The following is a 23,371-nucleotide window of genomic DNA, read 5'->3' on the forward strand; positions in this document are numbered from 1 at the left end:
ATATTTCACCATTGCGGTGTGAAAGGAGGGAAGGCGTTCCTATAGGGCTTGGTGTCTTCATATTCAAATAGGGGGTAAGAAGATCTAATAAACTGGACCGGATCTCAGAGGCCGACGCTGCCATGCTAAGAAGAAGAGCTGTAGGGCATTTTTCGTGCTTAAGGTATATATACTCGCGGTGGTAATGCTCCATCATCCTACAAGTCAAGTGACATGCTTCGTACAGGTGCCGGGGAGGAGACATGTAAGTATGTATGACCAATTGTTGCTAATCTATTTGACATCTAGGGCGAGGCAGAGCCTCAGCAACCTCCCGGAGAGTATGAAACATGCTAATTATCCATTCACCTATCTATTAAAGTAGTATGCATGGGGATCTGGGGGATTAGAGGTGTATCATTTGGCTTGAGGCTTACTTTCAGCGGTATTTATATATTGCTATGGTGTATACTGGCATAGGGAAAAGGAGGAATCACCCGACTTGGCAGAAAGACGAGGTAGTTGCTAGCTCCCATAAAGGCGAGACGCTTTAATCAGTGCACAGTTGTCCGATAGGTGCAGTATAAGGGCTTCGCTAGATTGAGGTGCTTGTGTATGATCATTTGATGGGGATAGAAGGTGCAAACGGTAAGGAAGACTGGAAAGCACAGTACTACAAAAGCAGATCGCAAGCAAGGCATCCTCGTCTACGGCAAAGCGATGTGATAAGGATATAGAGTATCTGTTTGCCAACCACTATCCAAATATATACAAGTAACTCAGTGCCAGTTCGCTTTCCAATATCGTATGTATAACATATCCTACAATGTATCCACCATGCCATGTCTTTACATTATACCCAGGGACAGAAGGCCCTGCACCAACTCCACCGAATTTTTACTGTTGCTTCTTCGCGGCCACAGCCTTCTTCACTTGCTCTTCAGGGGGCGAGTTTAGACCCAGGAAAACCATAGCTGCGGCGACGGCGATACCGAACGCACCCATGCTATACGCAGCACCTCGTCCAGCCCACCAGTACACGCTAGTGAACAGGATGGGGCCGAGTCCTCGGCCCAGCTGGCCCCAGCTTCGAAGAATGCCGAGCTTACCACCCTGCTCGCTAGCCTTGGCCTCCAGACTACCCAGAGCATTGAGGCCGCTGACGACGGTGGCCGAAGTGACCGCCAGGCATGTAGCTGCGATATAGAGGTGGCCTTGGGACCGGCACGTGCAAAGTACGCTAAACGCCAGCAGGCAGGCGGATACGCCAACCCGGACTGACAGCAGCGGAGGGAGGTGTCGCGTAACACCACCCTGCAAGATTGATGCGACCAGTCCCACGTAGCCAAGGAGGCGTCCGTTCTGAAGGGACGAGTATTGGAACAAGTCGTAGGTCATAAAGGGCAAGGAGAATTCCATGCCAGAGAAGAATAGCAGGAAAACAAAGTGGATGTAGTTGAGAAGCATGAGCGAGTTCGTGCCCCTCTGCGATGCCTTTGCTGGCTTATCCGATGTCGCAGTTTTGGCATCCTTGTTGATCTTGCTGGGTAGTGTTTCGGGTAGGGCCACATAGAGGTACAAAGTTTCGGTAAGGATAAGGAAGAGCGAGACTCCGGCCGCCGTCGCGAAGGGGTTCGCCGCCACGGTCGCGATGGAGCTGAGGTACGCGCCGAGGGCCGGGCCGAAAGTGAAGGCAATGGAGAAACACGCGCCAATCAAGGCCATGGTCGAGCCGCGGCTGTTCTCGTCCGAGATGTCCGACGCGATGGCTGTCGCGATCTGCACGTTGCCCTCGGACAGCCCACCCACGACGCGCGAAGCAAGGAAGGTCCGGAAGTCCACCGCCACCACCCAGAGCAGCACCGACACGATGTTGCCCATCATGCTGGCCAGCAGCGCGGTGCGCCTGCCATATTTATCGGACAGGCGGCCGATGATGGGGGAGGCAAAGGCTTGCAGAAGGGAGAACAAACTGCCAAGCGCGCCCCCAAGCAGAACAATATCGTATCTCGAGTCAATGGGTTTGGCGAAGGCAGCCTTGTAGGTGTTGAGGTAGCCGAGGATGCGGGCCAGGATCGTGGAGCCCGAATCGGAGGTGGCTTCATTGTTGCGATAGAACTCGAGAAGCTTCGGGAAGAGGGGCAGAATGAACGTAAAGGATATCTAGATAGTCAACAGTCAGTAAAGTATACCAATTGGGCATACAGGTTTTCCTGCGCATCATTCATCAAATAGGGGTCATTCATACCAGGTCGAGTAACAAGGACACGAAGATGACCTTGAGCACCTTCTTGCGAGTGCTCGCATCGACAGCCATGGTTGACGATTTAACCTTTGAAAGTGAGAAGTACACAAAATCCCTTTCGGGCCAGAGCAAAAGAGAGGGGAGAGAAGAAGGTACTGCAGATGTCTCTGGTGGAAGTGACAGCTGCCATAGAAGTTTTATTCAAACGCGTGAAGTAGAAACATTGCAAAACATTGGAAGACTGGAATGTGGCCTCGTCGCCAATGACATCTATCAAATTGATGGGACTGGAGGTTACATAAGACAGACACAGACAGGTACGGGATATTCCAAATGGTGGGGCAGTACCTTAGGTATGTACATATATGTAAGTAGGTACAGCTAGCCGGGCTTCAGTGCTGGAGTTGTCATCTTTAGCTGGCCGTAGCGCACAACCACCACCAATTCCATCCCATCCATCTCAGTCAGGCCACCCTGCGCCACCGTCAATCGAGGACATCGGCAGCAAATCACCACCTCTCGTTCCATCGTGGCGGTTTATCACGGGAGATTACCGTTGGATCTCCGGCCGAAGCGTACATGAGGCATTGGCTGAGCTGTCAGCCTTGAGTTTGTTTGAGTCGACGTTTCTATCTTTAACACCAAACTATCTGCATGTACAGGGTGTGACCCTGCGTGCATATGCTTAACTCCCCTCACCAAGTAGATTTCTACGACGTGCAAGAAGGAGTTAACGCCATCCAAGCAGGATAGCACAGCTGATGAGGAACACTCGCATCTTCTAGGCTCTTCGGGAGACTGAGATGCCGGAATCAATAGTCTGGCCTTGCTGTCGAGTTATCTGCTCCATCGTCATGATTACACATATCGGTAATCTGCCCTGACACTAAGCAAGCGCTTGCCTTTGGTAGTCTTTCGAACCAACGCTACCAATCCGGTTCCTGGAGCGGACAGATCTACACTACTTGGATCGGATCGGACCATCCCTTTACGGGAAAAGAACGGATCCGTCCCCTCAAGCATGGAGGGCGGAAGGAGGTATACTTCGGAGTATAATATAGTTCATGCCGGTCAGCGGTCAGCGATACTACGGGCCACACGTCTCCGCACCGAACTCGATCCTCGGCCGTCTGGTCCGTAGCCCGGCCTCCGAGGATGATTACCATTACGTACATTACCAGGGATACACGACCTTAGCTCGTATGCTACGCGTGACATCACACAGCCCCCATCTGCTAACTAAAAGTCTCCGATGCTCTGCGACGTGGTACACAGACTTGGGCTAGAACGGTGAACATGGCAGAGCTGAATCATGAATATTCTAGCTTGGCTTGTGTCTCACGACATAGGGTTGAGAGTGTTCCCGGAGGCGCACACGTACACAGGTTGGAGACGACGCATCCTGCTTGATGACCCTTTGCAGTTGACATCGGCAGGAGACATCAACAGAGTAGCCTGCTTTAGCATCGACTGACCCAGATGGGTCTTTGATGAGCATTATGTCCCCGTATTTGCTCGTAGCTTCGATCGAGACTAATAATAACACACGCCTGCGAATCTCATCTAAACATGTCAATGCACGTGATGCACCGACAACCCCGATTCATTATATCGGACCCATCGGCTTCCACTGTGGACTACCTTAGTTCAAGCAGTCTTCGGCATGTCCTTCAATTGTTAGAACAGCGTGAGCCTATTGGGCCTCTGTTTTGACCTTGGGCGCTGTAGACAATTCTGACTGTTGATGCTACTGCGCTGCCACAATGCAACAGTAACACAACGTCGGGGTTTTGAGCAGCTCGTTGTCGCACCGCGACTTGCTCCAAAGTCCAAAGCTTTGTTGGGCCCGCAAGATTCAAGGCGAGCTCAGCAAGCTATGTATCACTAGGTTTGCAGGCTAGTCCAAGGCAAACCAGGCATTTACGAGAACCGACTCGGCGTGCATGAATGCAGTGGACCGCAAGCTAGACCAGCGACTGTTCTCCGAGGTTCTGTCGTAGCACTTTCTCGCATTCTTGGACAAGCTAACCAGCAGGGCTACTGATCCAATCCACTCCCAGCACGAGCCTCCTGCGACAGGATCATTAAGCGCAACTGGCGTCTCCAGGTTCGATCAGGAATCGACGAGATGCTCGATGCTTGATCCCGGCCCCGCAGCTCAGCCTCAAAGGCACCTCCGAAAGACCGCGGATGCGACGCGTCAATATCAGCCTCATCAGTTCATTCCCTGCAGAAATCCCTTCCGGTAGTAGTGCTCTGTTGTGCTACCTGCGGAGAGGAACGTTTTTTTTTGCTTGATGATATGATCGTATGGACGGGTGAGCCGCGACAACCGCAAGAACCGGGCATATCCAGAAAACGACCAGTCTCTCCGAGGGATCTGGAGACTGCCGCTAGCGCTGCCGAATGGGGGCTGGCTTCCTTCTATAATTGGCAGGCGTGCCGGCAATACGAAAAGATCGGCATACGAACACCAGCCGCGGTCTGTGGGTGTCCAGTTAACCATCGGCCCCGCAATCCCAATCATCCCCCAACACGAGATGCTGTGGAGTTCACCCACGTCTTAGACAGGGCACAAGTCGGTCAGGTGTCTACCGCCTCTCCAGTACTATCGGCCTGTATCTGCAAGACAAGTGGGCTTGACTCTCTCTCAACCCGCGCTATATCGAGAACGGCCCATCGAAAGGGAGGGATAGCCTATGGGATAGGATGGAGCTTGGATGCAGAGCTGCGATCCGCAGCCAGGGTCCAGGGGTGTGTGGTCGTGCATTGCATAGCAAGATGGTCCGTCAACAATGTCACGTATGATGATGCTATGCTGTGAGATGGCTTGACCTCGACCAAAATAAAAAAATGCCTCCGCTACACGAGGGATAGAGAGAGAGGCAGGATCACGATGTATAAAGAGCCCAGAGCCCTCACGATTTACAGCACCTTTTTATCCTCATCACCATCATCATCAACTCATCGCAACTATCTACTTAGTTCCTAATAACTTAATCACACTTCCACTCGCTTCAAAAACACAACCAAACCTTCAAAATGCAGTTCAGCCAGATCTTCCAGCTCATTGCCGCCGCCGCTACTGCTTCGGCCGCCAGTGGTATGCAATACCCCCCATTCTTGGCCATCTACCAGCTGATTGCTAACAATTCCCCCTCACAGTCGCCTACGACACCGGCTACGACGACGGCGCCCGCTCCCTGACCGCGGTCTCGTGCAGCGACGGCGTCAACGGCCTCATGACCAAGTACGGCTGGCAGACGCAGGGCCAGATCCCCAAGTTCCCCTACATCGGCGCCGCCGAGGCCGTCGCCGGCTGGAACTCGCCCCAGTGCGGCACCTGCTGGCAGCTGAGCTACAACGGCAAGACCATCAACGTCCTCGCCGTCGACCACGCCGCCTCGGGCTTCAACATCGCCCTCGACGCCATGAACGCCCTCACCAACGGCCAGGCCACCATGCTCGGCCGCGTCGATGCCCAGGCTACCCAGGTCGCCGTCTCCGCCTGCGGTCTGTAAAGACCGGACTAGACTTGTGGTAGTACCCACACGGATCCGTGTAGGGATGGGGAGAATGGCGAACGAGATGAGATGACATGAAGAAAAGCATGAAGTGGTGGTGTTAGAGGCGCATTGCATCATCGTTTAATGGTGCCTGTCTAATTATTTAATGAGCTAATGCTTTTACGACACAATACAGCTTGTACATTCTGCTGCAAATAACATATCTGACTTTGTGTGCCTGCAACGTGATGATAATAATAATGATGATAACTAACTGGCTATTGTCGCTCTCGAAACCCTTTCCACACACTGAGACTTCCGACTTATAGAATGAAAGCTGAAGTCTTGCAAGTCAGATATGTAAGTACGTTCTCACTTGGTAAGCACTTTAGCAACACCAGTGAGCTCCGTCGAGCGTAAGCGATCCTGGGATTACACATTCACCAATCGCATCGACTATGGGAGATAGGAGAACCTCAGGGTAGTATTGCATACGATTAAGTTTAAGGGTTTATATCTAATGTCATGCCCGGACCAGCCGATTTCTATAATGCATTAATATGTCTCGTGATCCATGCGGCCGATCTATCGTCTATAACAACCATCTCTGATTGCGTTCCGTTGTCCGCTTTATGCAAATCTATGCCGATGTCGCATCTCTATTTCTCAAGGCAAACTGAGGAACAACTTCTGCATAGCCTCGAAATTTGGCGTCCTACAGCAAACAGTCAGTTTTTATGAACGTGAGCGGGGAGAAGGATGTGAAAGGTGGCAAGAATAACTGACCCTAAGCCTGTGATAGGGTCCCATCCCTTGACAGCACTGAAACCCTTGGTGCCGCAGCCCGCGTTGGTCCCGTTGGTGATGTCGTTCATCACCTCGGGATGGGCGTAGAGGACCGGGTTGACGAAGCCGACGGCGGCCTTGCCGGCCGCGAACCGCTTCTCGTTGATCAGGTTAAGCATGGATGCAAAGACCGGCGCAGAGGCTATATAACAGAGCATATTGATTAGTTACCCGAAATGTCTTCACTATCGTACGCACGAAAAAGGAGGTTGCGCAAATTGCACCACTGTAACACATACCAGAAGTCCCGAAGGAGAGCGAGAAATTCCCGTTGACCGCAGTCACATACCGCGCCCCGTTGACCGAGACGTCGGGGTACCCCCGGACGGCGCGGGAGTTGTTGAACTGCTGATCGGAGTAGGGCGGGGCCGAGTCCTTAAAGTAGGCGGCGACGGCCTTGGATTGGTAGTTGGGCATGGCGAAGACGTTGGAGAAGCCGCCGCCGGACAGGATGGTCTCCTCGCAGGCCGTCTCGGCGTCCTTGACCGTCTTTCCAGGCACGATCTGGGTCGCGCCCACCGAGGTGACGTAGGGGCAAGTGCTGGGGAACGCCGGGGTGAAGAGGCCCTGGGACCCGTCGTTGAAGGCGCCCGAGGCCGGGTCGCGGCAGAGGTGGCCGTTGCCCGCGACGCCGCTGTCGCCCGACGAGAAGATCATGGACACGCCCTGGAGCGCCAGCTTCATGTACTCGGCGCACTGGCGCTGCTCGTAGCGCGCCGTCAGGTCGGCCTCGTTGTAGCCGTAGCTCGTGGAGATGACGTTGGTCGCGGCGTGGCCGCCGCAGCGGATGTCGTCCGGGTAGTTGTTGTCGATGGAGTCGACGGCGTTGTCCGCCTTGTCATTGCAGAAGCTGCCGTCGATAGCGTCGAGCAGGTTGCCGAAGCTGGCGCCCCGGACCAGGTCGCCGACCTGGAAGACCTTCGCCTGCTGCGGGAACACCAGGCCCATGGCATACTGGAGGTCCAGGCCGGACTCGCCGTTGAACTGGAAGCTCTGGTTCTGCGTCTGGACGACCGCATTGTCGATAAGATCCACGTCTGGGCCCTTCCCCTTCAATTTTGGCTCGAACGAGTCGAAGAACATATCCAGGTCAGACTGCAGGAAGGCTTGAGGCGTGTACTCGACGATCCCCAGGGAGTTGTTCTTGGCGGACAAACTACCCTTGGGGATTTTGTAGAGGGCCCGAATGCAGTCCAGAGTGAGCATCTTATCACAATCATCTAGTGCCACCATGGCGTTCACCACATAATCGCCTTGTTTCGGAGACCACCCATCGAGCCCGCTGCCTTGTATGCCGGTCGAGAGTCGTCCTCCGCTGTCCAAGCCCCGCTTCTTCAACTCGTCGGCCACATCACTGTCCGGAGAAACTCTGTTGTTGAAACGTTCATGTCCGATGTGTTGATCGAAATGCACGGTAGGGGTAATGATGTCGATATGCTCGGCTAGGTGATCTGGCACGTGGTACTGATCACAAGCTAGGTGATGTTGGCCATGCCGACTGTGTCGGAACATGAAGTACTTTGTCTTCAGGAGCTTTTCTAGCTCCCCAACAGTCGCGTTGAAATCCAGCCAATTTCGACCCTTGGAGAGCTTGATGCGATTCGGGTGCATTCCCTCGCCCACAAGCCATTCCGTCACGACATCGACCGACTCTTGCGTGGGAGCAAATGTTTCGATGACCTTGCTGGGATGCCAATGCTGTCCGTATTCTGCCGACTCGGGATGTGACACTGCATGTAGGTAGTCCTCGCCTCGATGGAGATTCTGCTGTATTAGGCCTATCCGAACCGGAACGGTATTCCGACTGGGGACTCGACGGAATTTCTGCCAGCTGTTCCGCACGCTGTGCCGCTTCTCGTGGACGACATGACTAGCCGACGGTTTGATAGGTTTTGCCACCGCCACTACCACCAGGGTAGTTAGGATGCTCAGCAGAAATCCGGGGTGCATCTTCCAGTTGATCGTTCGGAAGTTTCTCACAGCCCAACAGACCAAACAATCCCCGAGATCCGCCAAGCAGGCTGACTGGGGATTGCACGATTATAAGAGCTGCCTGGGAGTCGTCCCTGACACTCCGCAAATGGCCACTCATAGCGTCGTTTCTCGCGAACATCGTGAAAAATCCCAGACGTATGAGGCCTGTTTCAAGGCCCACGATTTCGACATGGACGGCCCAGCAGGGCTACTACCTAGGTTATAGTGGGCGCAGACCGAGATACTCGACAACGAACGACGTCGGTCCAGACCGGGCAAACAGGGGTCTCCGCTAACATAGCCCGCGCGTCGAGACTCGTTTGGCATCTGGTACTGGAATGCGCCACCAAACATCGGATTTCGGACATGAACCATCTTCAGACGGCATATGCCTGCGGACATTAGATCGACAGAAAGCTTAACTATACAGCTTAATCGAGCCGCGTAAATCAAACAAGACTCGAGCACTATGCGGCCAAATCACTGGGGCAGGATTATGCCGACCGTTTGAGGCTCTTGCGGATCCCGGCAATAGCGCCCCCTGGTAACTGCCATGGGCCTCCACAAACGTCTTTGGCTTGTCATGCAAAACGCAGGCAAGGGGTAGCTGACGAGTCTTGAAACTAAGTAGGTTAGGCGCAGTATAGTATGCAGATCGCTTTTCTCGATTTCATTTCTTCTATGTCCGATTATGTGTTGGCCGCTTTCGCCTCAACATATCGTTCTAAAGTCTTCTTCTGCAGAGCACGCTGTTCATTGATGATATCCCACAGCGCCTCGTTCTCTTTCTTCAACTCGCTGTCGCCTGAACTATCTGCATGGGGCTGCTGTAGAGCTTGGATGGCGTTTTCCAGTTCATCGGCAGTGAAGCCCTTGCCATTGAGCATTTTCTCAAACCTCGATTCTTCGGTCAAGTCTGTGACCAGCTGGGCAGTGAAATTATAGTTGCGACTACCCAGGAAAGGCTTGACAACCGTCGAAACCTGTGTAGACTTTGTAAGGGGCAGCGGTGACTCGAATACTAAGTTGGAGATGGATGCATTGAGATTGGCAATTTGGGTCGAGTCAGCTCGTGTGCTCAAATCCCACCTAAGAATCTGGCCCTTGTTGTGCCCCGACAGTAGTGTTGTGCCATCGTAACTGACGGCGAGGCAGGACGCAGGTCCTGCTTCTTGTGGTGCCGAGCCGAAGGCTGACGCAACCTGGACAGCGGACGAAACTGCTTCAATGCTCTGAGGGCCCAGCAATGCCTTCTCCGAGAACATGTCAACGGCAAAGATCGAGCCATCATCAGACGAAACATAGATTGCACGGGCACATGGATCTAGACACAAAGAAGTGGGATTGGTCGGGAACAGAAGGGTTCGTAGTGCTGTACCAGTCTGGTAGTTCCAGATGATGCAGGATCTATCTTTGCCGGCCGTGACGCACATATTCGTGTCGGTATTCGTGCTTTGGCTGATGGCAATGGAAACAACGGCAGCTCTGTGGTTAGAAAGGGTTTTCTCTGGTTCGTGCTCAATGGTCGGGTCCAGTTCCAAGAGACGGGGCAGGTCCCAGACATGGACATTGGAGTCATCAGAGCCTGTCAGTAGATGGTATGGCGTAGAGGCAATGCAGGTCACAGCCTGGACATGGCATGCGGGAGTAGTTACTTGCCGCCCGGTGCAAATCTAGGAAGGAGTCAGCCGCGAGCTTAGATAGACAGACAGGCATATTGATGTCGGCGCAAAACGTACCTCCCAGACTATGACACGGCCTTCGGCAGTGCCCAGGACCAGAACATCGTCGCAAAAGGCGATGCTTCGTATCCTCTCTTGGAAAGTCACCGTTGACTCTTGATTGCCCTTTGCTCTGCTGTATACGTGGACCGTGGACTTGTCATCTTGAGCCGCAAAGACATGAGTATCCGAGATGGCAAGGCTGTTGCGCGGCACGGAGCTTTTCTTGAAGGTGCTTGTGGTGGAATGGCTCGGGTGCAGTGTATGCTCGTATATACCGATATCCTTGGCGATGGCAGTATTGTTGGCAATGGGGGGCCCAGAGATCGAGGCAAAGTACTTTTCGGTCAACATCGTATCAGGACTTGTTGGAACCACTGTGCGGTGTTTGCGATGGGCGTAAGACGGAACTGTAAGTGACGATGCAGCACCGAGCTTCGGAGCCGTGTCGCCGTTGTATAGCACAGACGTGAATTTTTTCAGGGAGGCTAATCGATTGGATCAGGTAGGGTCGGGTGTGTCTAGGCCCGGCATATGCGATATGAACCGAACAGTCGCTAGCGGGATACGAGGTGGATGGACCCTGGAAAGGATAAGATAGGAGAACCTCGGTGTCACCAGGAAGCCCAAGCCCAAGAGAAGGAAAACGGATCAGGAGATCGAACAAAAGTCGTCAGTTTGTTTCACCTGAGACTGAACACGTCCGCTCTGCCACTATGGCTATATTTTTGGATGCTAGGATTTCGGCCGGTTCTCTAGGTGAATTTGCTTCTAGAAAAAAAAAGGAAAGAAACAAGGCCATCGCTAAATTGCAGCGATGTACCGCCCAAGATCCAGCCTTGGACACGCTTGGTGCCACCGGGCTTGACTGATGGCTGATGTGGAGCGGAAAATGGAAATGTCCAAGCTGCCAAGCCCCCAGCTGCTTGCATAAGATTTTCCTCAATGGTAAAAGTCAACGGCCCCCAAATTCCACATTGACACACTGACAACTTCTTAACTTTATGGCCGAGCTAGCAAATGAAAAGCTGGGATTACTTATTATATCATTCTACATAACACATAAGTATCCATCGATACCCACTTGATATCTGCTATTTCGAATGGATGTTCGTCGCTGAAGATATGACAACCTGCACGAATCTTGGATCTCTATTGGCACCGAGCTCTGTCAGATATAGATACATACATACCTCCTTGTGTTGTAGCCTGTCAGATACCCGGGGCTTATCCTAAATTGCAACCGTGCTGATAAGGCTCGGTACCGGCTTTGGACGATACCTAAAGCCCACCGAACCACCAGCAACCAGTAGATGAGATGGCTCCCTTTCCTTGAATGCCGAACATTGCAATAGCGGGCGGCAGGGCGGTGATATTATGACGACAATTAGAGACAACGAACTAAAGCCTCTTTGCCATAAATAGGACGAAACTGGTAAATGAATCTTTGCACGTTATCGCCAAAGCCCATCCATCAACCAGATGCTAAATCTCTCCTTACATAAGTATGAGGCGCAGCACACTGTGTGGTACTTGGGGAGGGTCAGAAGGAGTGAGTTGGCTTTCGCGGCGCCCGTTTTTTTTTTTTCTCTTTATCGTTTTGACTATTGACGACGAGCTTTCCGGATTTGTACAATCGTGGATAATTGGCTTACATGAGTATGTTATGCTTCCCAGGGTGCCATTGAACCTGTCACAATGAGTCATCAATGTGTAAGTGCATCAATGTGTTGATATACCAAGCCTACAACCGCTATTGTGAAGCTTAGGCGCCTAGCTCAGCCACTTAACAGCTTGATTTGTACGAACTGGTTGTTCTATTATATGTATATCATATATATGATTATACCTGCCCTGCTTTGGATTACGACAGCTATCCCTCGCTGAATAAGAGCCTCGCGTAAGCCCTCTCTCACATGTTCAATCTCCAATATTGATTTGGGTGCTTCACCCTGGCTGCTGGCGGCAAATGCGGGCTGTCGGGTCGTTGGCTCGTCTTGAGTGACAACTGAGACAGCATCCAAACCTGCCCGTCGCGTGACAAGGTGATGTGGGAGACACGAACATGTATGTCTGAGGGAGAGTCAAGCCCACACCCGAGCTAGACAGTCCTGACTCAGGCCAGCTTAGAAGGAGTCTCATCGCAATGTGGCTTGATACTAATAGATCATTCTATACCTGTAACATAACAGGACAGGCATGTGCCTCCGTCCTCAAGCTGAGTCGTAGTCTGCGGCGGGAAACCCTGTGTTGCATTTATGTATGGCATAGGGACTGGATCTACGGATTGTTCTCTATGTGTTTGTTGTATGTAGGGTCCCGCGGTGTTCCCGTCTGCACCTTCTCTCTCTGCTCCCCTGCATCCTCTCCTGCCAATCACCAACGACGGGTAGCGGCAGCTCAGAATCCCGAGGATGCCAGTATGCAGGAGTTAATTAACGAAACAGCAGCTGGGTGCCATCGATACGGCACAGTCTTTGGGCAACCTCGAGGTCTGGAAACAAACTGATTGCTTGGCCTCTCCTTTTCTCCCTCTCGCTGGCTCGCTTCCTCCTCGATAGAACACCCAAGGTAGATCGATCATGTCTCTTTTCTTTTCTATCCGGTGGACATCCAGGCCTTTGTTGTCATGTTATGCTTGGCTCGCACCATATTGCTTTTGCTCGATTTGACCTACCTGTATCTTAGTACATCCAGGAAATAGGGGTTCCCCCCGCAGCATCAATTGAGTTTGTTGATTGAATGAAGTCTTTGACTCTTTTCTTGCTTCAAATGCGCACGCATACAACTCCCGAGTTGCTACCTTCCCTGGGGTCAAATATTACGGAAATTTTATATCGTATCTGGACCAAAGTATTGATTGGAAGGTGTGATTGCCATTGTAACCATACGCGTTGCAGATTTGATTAATCTTGACTTGTAAGAGTGAGCTTCGCCGCGCCGTTGCACTGCAATGTTATGTGAATGGATGATCCCTGCTGCCATCCCTGCCAGGAACCCATGCAGCTTGGGCGTCGTCGGGGAAAACGCTGGCGTCTGACTGGAGGAGGGCGCAGGAGCTTGGAGCTACTGAAGAGGAGGATGGGAATGGAGTTCCACCATCAGCCGACAACCGCCCCAGCCCACATGGAGTATGGAGGGATACGCACTACTCCTTGGTCAACATGTCACTTCATCAGTGCACGGCGATAACTAACTACGGCAACTCCACGCTGTCCGAGCTGTCCAAAGTAGCAAAGAAGAGAGCATCAAACAAAAGCAAAGAGAAACATTGAGACCAGTAGCGCCTTGCACGCCGGTGGCACTCTTTGTCGGACATGTCTCGCATATGTCCACCTCTGTCCAAACTGGAGTGCAACGCATTTCCAACATGTCTGCTCCGTACACATTGATACCCGATCTCACAGTACCTACGTACGCTTCCATATTCCATGTTCGTCCCTTCGACTCCTCCAGGACAGAGAGACGACGACAGGGGGGACTTCGAAAAAAGACGTGTGTTCTCCACCACTGCATTCCCTTAACCCCTGCCTGGCATGGTGTGCACCAGTCGTATTCTGACTCTGGTGCGCTTGTCCAACAGAGCTGCCGGCGATCATACTCTATCGCCTCAATCCCGGGCCTCGTGCTCCCCCTGTCGAGTGGGCTATGTATGGTACTGACTGACTAACTGACTGGCACTGCAAGAACCCTCCTTTTTCCGGCGTAGGGGAGTTCGGGGTTCCGCTCCGCATGCTGGAGGAGCGCTTGCTTTGACAACTTCCTTTGATTTCAGCCCATTTACCTACTGGGATGTCCCCTCGAAAAACACCAACAACATCAGTGCTCAAGATACTCCTTGCCTCTAATATATGCGGCTCGCAACTTGGTTTTCTTCTGCGCCTATTAAATAATTGGTTCTCCGCAAACGACCACACGGATTTCATCAGACGGCCCCATTATTGCAATTTCCTTGGAGCTGTATGCTATAGCCAGAGCGTGGGCGATAACATCACTTTTGGGTCATTCTCGGCTGCTTAGGCCAGTCGAAGGAAGAAGAAAAAAAGCAACCTCAAGTGCCACTGGGCACACTGTACTACTACAACCTTCCCGATATTCACTAAAAAAATGGATTTCCAGGAACCCCTCCTAGATTGCAACTTTGCCGAAGTACTGGTTGGAGAACCTCGACAAATCATCGGCCATCTTTCGGTCCAAGAACTTGACTGCTGGCGCTCCTGCACCTGGGTTACTGGATGATGGAAGCCATCGGCGGTTTTCACTACAGGACAGATCGATGCGGCCAGCTGAGTACGGGGAGTTATCACGGTTAAAGTCACTTCAAACGATGAACCAGCCCATCTATTCGCCATTCGTGATCACGAGTCGTCACCACCCACGCAAAAGCAGTGACTCAACACACAGCACCAGCACCACATCATCCGGCGGCATGGAGCCACCTTCTATTGCGACTCGAGAGGTTTCTGTAGCCACGGCACCTACTTCGGGGCGGCCATCGCCAGACAAACTCTCCGAGTACAGCTGGATGGACTTTGGTGCCAACGGTCTTGATCTGGAGGAATTTGGTGCGGAGGATCGGCGGCGTAGTATGAGTCTCATCCAAGTGGCGCCGCCTCCGGCACAAACGGGAGACAACGGGGATCTTCGCAGCATGTCCATGGGCACCAAAGTCCAGGCAAAACCAGCGCTTCCGTATTCGTCATCCAACCCACAAATCCAGATATCGCAGTCGCAGACGATGCCAGCCCTTCCCTGCAGGAAGCCCTCGAATACCTTTGGGTCGACTCGGTCACCACCAGCACCGCTTGGAACGATACCGCAGCGACGCTCTTCACTGAACCACAGCAACGCCCCTAAACCATTGAATTTACGGATTTCACCACCTTCGCCTAGCCGCTCGGCTCGTTATTCCATGACAGGATTCCAACCAGCGGCAGTACCGTCAACAGACTCACCAATCTCATATGACGACCAGCCCTATGAGAAGGAAGGTAGCCCCAGAAGCCTCGACGACTGTCGAGAAGTTGAAGTGACGTTACCACCACGGAAAGAAGAGGTGACGACACCAATGATTGCATCGCATCTGGTACATGTTGAAGAGTGGCTCAACTCAAGTATCGATACGGGCTTCCCACAGCAGCCCCAGACCGATAACGAGCATGCCGCATCGCGCTTCCCGGTCCCAACTGAGGTGCTCGACACGCTTCGTGTCTCTGTGGCGTGTTTCCCGGAGACAATGCTGCTATGTTCCAGTCTCTCCATAGAGACCATACGAGGCCATTCCAGGAAGTTCAAGTATGGCAAGCTGCGTTTTGCATCCGAGTCCCAAACCTCGCTTGCGCTCACCGACGACTCTTCGTCGCGCGGTAACAACTCGAAGTGGAAGTGGTTTACACCATCAAAGAAGCAGCAGCAAGACCAAACCCCTAGGAGTCCCAAAAAGTCACAGCAACAGCCACCACAGTCGTCCAGGTCGATGCTCGAGCCCATGACGCCTACGTCGCCGTCGAATCCGCCCGGGGCCGCGGACTGGCAGGCGATCAAGAGGATCTTCCCCACGGGCACCGACTACCTCTGCGATGCGCTCTACGCCCACATCCTGGCCTACAACTACATCACCAGCCTGTGCCCCCGGTCCGGCTCCGCAACGTCGGCACCGCGCCCCAGCTCTAAGAGCTCAGTGTCGTCGTACGAGTCCAGCCTGCTGGGGCCCGAGCTCGCGTCGGTGAGGACCCGGAACTCTGACAGCACCAAAATCCCCCGCAAGGCTGCGAGTCTCCTCGGCATGGAGACCGATCCCAGCGCCACCACCACCCCCGAGCCCAACAACAATAACAACAACTACAATTACGCTTGCTCCTCACGTACCAAGACGATGCGGAGCCAGGCTTCCTTCGCCCGCAAGCGCCCGTCCGAAGGCAACATCAATTTCTACGGGAAGAACTTCACGACGGCGGCGAACCGCAACGCCGACGAGCACGACGCCTCGCTCAAGGAACTGCGGTTGGGCCTGGCCAAGTGCATCGCACGGCTCATCGCCACCCTGCGCCTCACTACCAATGAACCTTACACTACTACAACGGGACCGGGAATGAGAGGGTTGCCGTCATCGAGACCGATGGGTGACGAAAACCAGCAACATATAGACCCGTTCCTCATACGCTCATTATGCGAGATCGTACGGAGTAGTGAAGAGAAGTAGAGAAGATATTTCGAAGAGAGAGATCTGTTACACACAGCCCCTTCCCCTAATCTCGAGACGATTGAACGAAAAAAAATAACCAGTGGTAATGGGTGGCTGGGGTCCTTGCTTTTCTGCTTTGTTATTCCTCAGTTTTGTTTTCGCATTTACAGATACTGTATAATCTGCACGCAAACTTGATATTTCATGGGTTTTTCCGTCTTCCCTAATCCCGCCAACGTCTAGACGGATAGGCGTACAAATCACAGCTAAGGAGATATTCACGAACGGACTTACAGGACCTTCTCCTATCTATTATGTAATATGAGCGCGCAGGGATCAGGAGGTCAAAAAAGGGGGATGAACCACGCATGAGAGACGCTCTTTTAGGGGCAAATGGACTTACTGGGCGAGAGAGGCGACACGACGCAGGCAAGACATGGCACGTCGGTATCAGACTTGAGGGAATAGGAAGAGTAACTTATTCAAATGATACCCTATTCCCTATCTACATAGAGCATTTTAAGCTTTCACTGGCTTTTCCTCGGTTACTTAGCATGAGATAGACGCATTAATCGACCGTTCGATGCCTTCTTGGTAACAAAACAACGTTTCTTGCTGTTTCTGCTACGCTTCCTGTCAACAGACGGAGTGATTGGCCTCGCCGTTCCGTCAGCGTTTGGGAGGCGGCGTCGCACACCAACACCCGGGGGCTTTCCCTGGATGCCGTCCCCTTGCGTTTTCGAGCTCGGCTATCTTCGACCCCTGACCCTTTCGTTCACACGAACCTCGAGTCGAGTGTTTGTTTCATAGCGCTTGCTGTTGCCACTGCTTGCTGCGGGACAGGTTTTATGTGCCGAAGTTGCAGCGAAATGTTTCAGTAAGGCAAGCATTTGCTTGCTGGGAGCACAAACGCCGACGGTAGAGGCCCTGTCTGTCCTTTTCCGGCCGAGTCCCTCATTTTTTGCCACGTGATGGTAGTGGTGGTGGAGGTGGTGATGAACAGCCGCCCCTTTTCTTTCTTAATCAATAACGTTATGCCCGCAATGTTGGACCGGGTTGGCTTGTTGGCTGACTGGCTGAAAATTGCTCGGAGGTTTTATTTCGTGATGGAACGCCACGCCCGATATCACACCATTTTGTGGCATGCCGATGAGCCACCAAAGCATGGGTGTATGGATATATGGTATACATATATATATAGGGGAATACGTCCGGTAGGTAACATGTGAGTATATCTGAAGTGAATTGCCTATATGGGAATATTGCAGCATTCCCCAGTGCGCCAAGCCAATATACGCCTCCTATGAAATGTGTCACCCCAACACCGTCCATTGTTCCTATCGGGTAGAACCGGGATACATGAAGATACCCAGCATTGTCATAATTCAAGTACCGGGCTCCAATGAGGCCATGCCTACCTCTACCAGCACCATAAACCCCAAAAGAGCAAGATGTGCAAGATTCCAGCGTCCAGCCACACAGCTTCTGTGTCAACCATCACCTATAATGGGCCCGATCAAGAAGTGGGAAACTATTCCTGACCCCAGACCCAATCTGGCCCTTCTCCGCGAAGTCATCCAAAGCCATCACGCCAATACTCGGCCGATTCCTCGGAATGGAGGGCCACGGCACCAAGGACGAGGACCCCGTGCTCTGCGTAGTGAAGCTACGACCCGACGTACGGTACGGCGGCCCACCACCTCCGCCTCCCCCTGTCCTCCTTACGTTGCCCCTCCCCCCTGCCGTTGCCGTTGCCGTTGCTGCCGGGACCAGAACCAGCCGCTCCTGTGTGGGCGCCGCGACGCGGCCGTGCATGCGCAGCGTCGTGGCGTGGGCGTTGCTCAGGCCCAAAAGGCCCGCGGTAACGAGCAGCAGCGCCATGAAGATGACGCCGCCGGCCTGGGACATGTTGCCGCTGAGGGCGGCCACCACGAAGACGAGGAGCTTTGCGAAGGCCTCGAGGTAGCCGTCGACGTGCGTCTTGGCCGCGAGCCACGTCGTCGTCGTGATGGCCTGCAGGTCGTCGGCCAGGCCGCGCAGGCACACGGTGCGGCCCGCGCCGAGGTCCACGAGGTACGAGGTCAGCACGTCGCCCAGGTGGTGTTCCGGGGGCCCGGCCGACGATGACGAGGAGGAGTCGTCGTCGTCGTAGTCCGAGGTGGTTGAGGAAGGAGATACGGCGGCGTCGCTTCGCCGTCGTGGGGGCGGCGGTTTCTTGGTGGTGCCGTCTTTGGGTAGGGCTGGAGGTAATTTTGCGCGCTGCTTGATGACCCAGATGTTCAGCACGCGAGATAGCATCAGCGACAGGAGAAGGCCAACTCCCCACCCTGTTCGGTTATTGCCCAATTCTGTCAGCTTGCTTCCCATCTATGAACCTTGCCTGATAACATGCCTGGGAGTGGAATCTGACTTACACTCCTGCAGCAGGATCATGAACACAAAGGCCGCAATTGTCAGTATCGGCGAAGCCAAGTATAACAAATGGCTAACCCACCCCAAATCCGCCGGCTGGTCTTTCCAGATATTCGCACGCTGGCCCACGCTCCTCCGGCCTCGCCCGCTCGCCCAGTAGTACCGCCTCTCGGGGAGCGTGCCAACATCAACCATGACGGGGTAGCCGTCGCGCTGCGCCGTGGCCGCCAGCCGCTGCAGATACCGTACCGTGGCTGGGTTCGTGATGTTGTAGGTCGACGTCTTGCCCTCGCGCAGCTGCTCGATGGCCGCATACGAGGGCGAACCCCCGGGACCGGCGCCGCCGGTGTTGTCCATGCCCGAGCTGCCGCCGTTGGCCAGCGCGTCCGCGGCCTGCTGGTAGTGCAGGCCCGGCGCCAGCAGCAGGGCGTCCAGCCACGACGAACCGCCCGCGATGGCGGTGCGCTGCGCGATGGTGCTGAGGTCGGCGAGTGCGATCACGCCGCCCGCGGAGACGTTGAAACCGGGGATGGGCGTCCGGGTCCAGTTCGGAAACGACGCCGCCGCCCGTTTTAGGAGTTCCTAGTGAACGCTTGTTAGATAGGTACCTAGTGTTGCCCCTAGTCAAGTCTTACGGCGGTCTAGAAATATCACTAATCTTCCGGGTATAAAAGAATAACGCGGGGTATACAAAGAGACCAGATAGGAGAAGGTTTGCTCACTTCAGCCATGCTGTCGTCAATCGAGACCGCAGCGAGGCTTCACGATAGCCGGGTCAACAAGGACTTTCCAACAGCTTGATACCAGATTTATAGTACAGCCATGCAGGCATGCATGAAAGCCCAGGCGAACTTGTTTGGTAATATGACAGCGTATTGAAATACCTACCTGCCTACCTGCTTACTTTGCCTACCATTACAGCGGCAGGTGAGAACGTTGAACTCCTACTTATGCTTATCATTCTCATGGCGCTTGCAGCACCCGAAGCCAGCCTGTTTTGGCAGTCAGTCGGCAAGAGTCACCCCCTCCATCTATGAGATCGAGCAATCCGAGGGTGGGATCGGCGAATTGTTGGTGGTTAGTCCTTTGGTGTGTGTGTTGCCTGGTGCCGCCATACCCAATAGAAAGAGGCCTGCTGACCACGAGGCTATTCCCGTCACTGATGGGATTGCCCAGTCAGACTCCCTCTTTGCGCGACATAGCATATCCCTGAGTTCAGGTATCAAAACCTTTCATTTGTTGCATGATCATTTATCGAGGGCCGTATGATAGAAACAAAGTTCCAAACTTGTCTACTAATTTGCAGAGTCGAGATCACGGTTGCTCTGAGGCGGGGCTGGATTGCCCTGGCAGATGATCACTGTGCAACCCCACCAAGTGGGCAATTCGCGGCTAATATGGAAATTGACAGCTCCTGGGTGTGTTACGCTTGTTCGGACAGGTATATTACAACATCTACAATATATATGGTAGACACCTCGATCAAAGTTCATTCTGTGTTGCACAATACGTTTTCTCACACATGATGATTACCATGTGTCCAACAGCGTCTCGGCAAGCCCCGCGTTACGTCCATCAGATACGGGCAAACACCAGTTAAGTCAGCACGGCACCAAGCATAGCTCACCAACTGCCAGGATAGCTGTGCGGTTCTGAGGGGTTATCTCAACAACGAGTAGAGAACCTGATATAACAAAGTTCGTTCGTTACAATGGACCGAACCTTACATAGAACAGCTCCGATCGGTGATATTTCGGGTTTTGAAGAGTTGAGGAGACTAGACGAGCTCTATTGAGTCCGATCTATATATCCAGGCCACAACCCATCACCATGTGGTGAGGTTCTGGTGCACACAGCAACGATCCAGTCCTCTGCCACGGCTAGTCTTGACAGGTGCTAGATGCTAGATGATTTCCCCCACATCTCCATCTGAGACATCCGTGTAGTCTTGCTCTTGGTCGCTTGCTCCGGTGAACTACATGGTCTCACAGCCATAAAAAGGTGAGAATGTCTGGGATGCAAAGCGATGATTGGGTTGGGGGTCGACAGACACTAAAACAAACGCCTGGAAAATCTGGAATCCGGGGCTGATGGAACACTAACAAGGTTCCATACAGCCTCAATGCAGGAGCAACTGGAGCTTGAGTCTAACATGTCACAGTCATAACACCACGATAAGAGCTCCGATAAGCCATTCCAGGGTCTGCTTTGGGTCTGGGTCTGGGTCTGGGTCTGGTCTGGGGGGGGACCCTGGCTCCAGCTTCGTAGGTTGCATTGCATCTTGTAACCAGCCAGACTGGACATTCAATACATCCTTCAATTCTTTTGTTCTTCCCATATCAATCAAACCTGCAGAACCGGCCATGGGAACCAGCATGTAATCGATACAATGGCATCACCGCAATCAGAGCCCACTTACACCGTCTTCATTCGCCTGCCTTTTCCGCGAGGCGACTTCGTGGATCCTCCTCCGGTAAGTTCCATCCGTCCGTTTCCCATTCACACACGCGTAACCTGGATGGCATCAGGCTGAGGCGAGGAAACTCTAGGTGAATTGGGATTCATCCAAAGACGAAGCTCTTTGGAATATTATATCCGAGGTAGCAAAGACCGAGATAGACTGTAAGTTGTACTGCAATTACTTCCTCGTCGGTATTTGACTTACCATGGCATTGCAGGGAATGATATGTAGGACTCCAAAACCCCCTGGCTAATTTCAAGCTCCCTATTAACCCCCCTTGAAGCGCCATACGATTCCAGGTCACCGTCGATTTCCTCCTCCAGCAAGTAGCTTTCTTGACCGAGCGCCATGCCTCCCAAGTGCGAGCACAGATGCGCAAGGCCGCAGCAGTAGCCCGAAGCTCTGCCGCGCCGTCCCCCGTACCAGGCGCCGATCCTCCTGCGACAGCCGATGCCGCGCAACAGCAGATGGGCTCTGCCCTCGGTCGACCACGAGCCCCATCAGCATTGTCCATCCGCCGAGACTCGTCTCTTCCCGGGAACGATGCCAGCATACCCGGAACGCCGATGCGAGCCACGCCCCGTCCGCAATCGACCAGGACATTGTCCTCTAATACAGCTGTCTATACCACGCGGAACCTCGGCGGTAGCGGTAAGGGAACCGCACGTCAGTCGGCCGCTGAAACATCAGCGCGACAAAGGCTTTCGTCACTCCCGATGACTTCATCCGTCGACGACGAACCAAATCCAGACCCGCCATCTCCCGGTCCAGCGGAGACAAGCTCGGCGGAGTCGTCATCATCAGAGTCGAGTCCTGCCCAGTCCCGCATCATCCGCCGGCCTCCGCGCTTCCAGAGCAACGATGGCCCGTCGTTCGCTGATGACGAGGAGGAAGACGAGCCCGCATTCCTACCCTACAGAAAGCAGGCCGATGCGTCTAGCAGTGGTAACAATGATCTCACGGCGACGCTCAAGGGCAGCCCGGCCACCGCCGACCTGTCAAATCGGCGGCTACCAAAAAGCCACCATCATCGAATACATCAATCTCAGACCTCAGACTCGTCTGCAAGCTCTGCCACTGCGGCTGTCAGGGGCTCATCGACAGATAAGAGCAGGCCTAGCGGGCCGCTGTCTCCGCGTCGGACCATGGAGCTAGCCGGCCAAAGCCCTAGTGGTAAGGGCAAAGGCTATTCGAGGGACAGCGACGAGACGCCAAGCATGGGAAGTAGCTTCAGTGACCTTGATGGTGAGTATTTCTCCTGTGTTTCCTACATTCTTGACATGATAAGTCTGACTTACATTACCTCCAGATGCCTCAGTGACACAGTCTGCATTAGAGGAAGCTCTTGCGAGTAAAATGCAAGACGGTGGCACCCATGGGTAGCCGGATGAGCACCTTCAGTAACGTCTTCAGAAGCCGGTATCTTCCCAAGACTAATAACTGATACAAGCGACATTATTTCTTGTCTTTGTATTTGGCCTTTTCTTTCTTCATTGTCATCTACGACAGGACTTCTCGGATAGGGTTGGGTATAAGGATTGGCAGCATCACTCGGCGTTTTTGGCAACTTCGACTTCTTTCGGCTTTTCACGGGAACTATATCAGTAGGCAGTCTTCATGTCCCTCATCCTACATAGGAACAATTTTCTTGCATATCTCACAACCGCACTCATGTCTTTCCGAGAAGTCGTTGCTTCAGTTGTGGGCTGAGTCGATAGTGCGGCGACAAAAGCGTCTGTGATTTTATACATACGAGGTCATAGTTGCATGGTTTACTCGCTTTGCTATCTGCAACGCAGAGAGGAATCACACGATGTAAAGGAATATGTGGTCACTAGAGAAGGCCATTTGTCAAGAAATGGCAAGCTGATAGGGAAGACGGTGTCTCTATATCCTCTAGTTATAACTCTTAACCTCCATTATATCTGCATCCAGGGCAGCTAGGCATCTCGGACCTTTATACACAAAGTACCGAGTGTAATTATATTAATCGGAGTGATAGACTAGATCAGTGAGTTGCCTCGTCCCCTCATCCCTTTTCTC

At 53.1% G+C, this 23,371-nt stretch overlaps 7 protein-coding genes across 7 annotated transcripts; 3 read left to right on the forward strand and 4 right to left on the reverse strand.

The window, feature by feature from the left end:
• Positions 1-876: 876 nt before the first annotated feature.
• On the reverse strand, positions 877-2,296 carry PG994_004623 (uncharacterized protein; the record flags this gene model as incomplete). The annotated part of the gene is made up of 2 exons (XM_066856032.1): positions 877-2,142; positions 2,228-2,296. 2 exons carry the CDS (start codon positions 2,294-2,296, stop codon positions 877-879), a joined length of 1,335 nt encoding a protein of 444 aa, XP_066718199.1.
• Positions 2,297-5,266: 2,970 nt separating this feature from the next.
• Positions 5,267-5,745, forward strand: PG994_004624 (EC5 protein; the record flags this gene model as incomplete). The annotated part of the gene is made up of 2 exons (XM_066856033.1): positions 5,267-5,327; positions 5,390-5,745. 2 exons carry the CDS (start codon positions 5,267-5,269, stop codon positions 5,743-5,745), a joined length of 417 nt encoding a protein of 138 aa, XP_066718200.1.
• A 651-nt stretch (positions 5,746-6,396) lies between these two features.
• Positions 6,397-8,526, reverse strand: PG994_004625 (aorsin endoprotease precursor; the record flags this gene model as incomplete). The annotated part of the gene is made up of 3 exons (XM_066856034.1): positions 6,397-6,445; positions 6,517-6,718; positions 6,816-8,526. The coding sequence occupies 3 exons, from the start codon at positions 8,524-8,526 to the stop codon at positions 6,397-6,399; spliced, it is 1,962 nt and encodes a 653-aa protein (XP_066718201.1).
• A 713-nt stretch (positions 8,527-9,239) lies between these two features.
• Positions 9,240-10,625, reverse strand: PG994_004626 (WD domain-containing protein; the record flags this gene model as incomplete). The annotated part of the gene is made up of 2 exons (XM_066856035.1): positions 9,240-10,223; positions 10,290-10,625. The coding sequence occupies 2 exons, from the start codon at positions 10,623-10,625 to the stop codon at positions 9,240-9,242; spliced, it is 1,320 nt and encodes a 439-aa protein (XP_066718202.1).
• Positions 10,626-14,598: 3,973 nt separating this feature from the next.
• On the forward strand, positions 14,599-16,473 carry PG994_004627 (uncharacterized protein; the record flags this gene model as incomplete). The annotated part of the gene is made up of 1 exon (XM_066856036.1): positions 14,599-16,473. One exon carries the CDS (start codon positions 14,599-14,601, stop codon positions 16,471-16,473), a length of 1,875 nt encoding a protein of 624 aa, XP_066718203.1.
• A 1,479-nt stretch (positions 16,474-17,952) lies between these two features.
• On the reverse strand, positions 17,953-19,598 carry PG994_004628 (uncharacterized protein; the record flags this gene model as incomplete). The annotated part of the gene is made up of 3 exons (XM_066856037.1): positions 17,953-18,782; positions 18,870-19,449; positions 19,590-19,598. The coding sequence occupies 3 exons, from the start codon at positions 19,596-19,598 to the stop codon at positions 17,953-17,955; spliced, it is 1,419 nt and encodes a 472-aa protein (XP_066718204.1).
• Positions 19,599-21,256: 1,658 nt separating this feature from the next.
• PG994_004629 (Autophagy protein 29) lies at positions 21,257-22,711 on the forward strand (the record flags this gene model as incomplete). The annotated part of the gene is made up of 3 exons (XM_066856038.1): positions 21,257-21,340; positions 21,628-22,573; positions 22,638-22,711. The coding sequence occupies 3 exons, from the start codon at positions 21,257-21,259 to the stop codon at positions 22,709-22,711; spliced, it is 1,104 nt and encodes a 367-aa protein (XP_066718205.1).
• Positions 22,712-23,371: the final 660 nt, after the last annotated feature.

This window comes from Apiospora phragmitis (genome assembly GCF_038363925.1).
Source record: "Apiospora phragmitis strain CBS 135458 chromosome Unknown utg000005l:1.0-4161743.0:1.0-4166827.0, whole genome shotgun sequence".
NCBI classification, from domain to species: domain Eukaryota; kingdom Fungi; phylum Ascomycota; class Sordariomycetes; order Amphisphaeriales; family Apiosporaceae; genus Apiospora; species Apiospora phragmitis.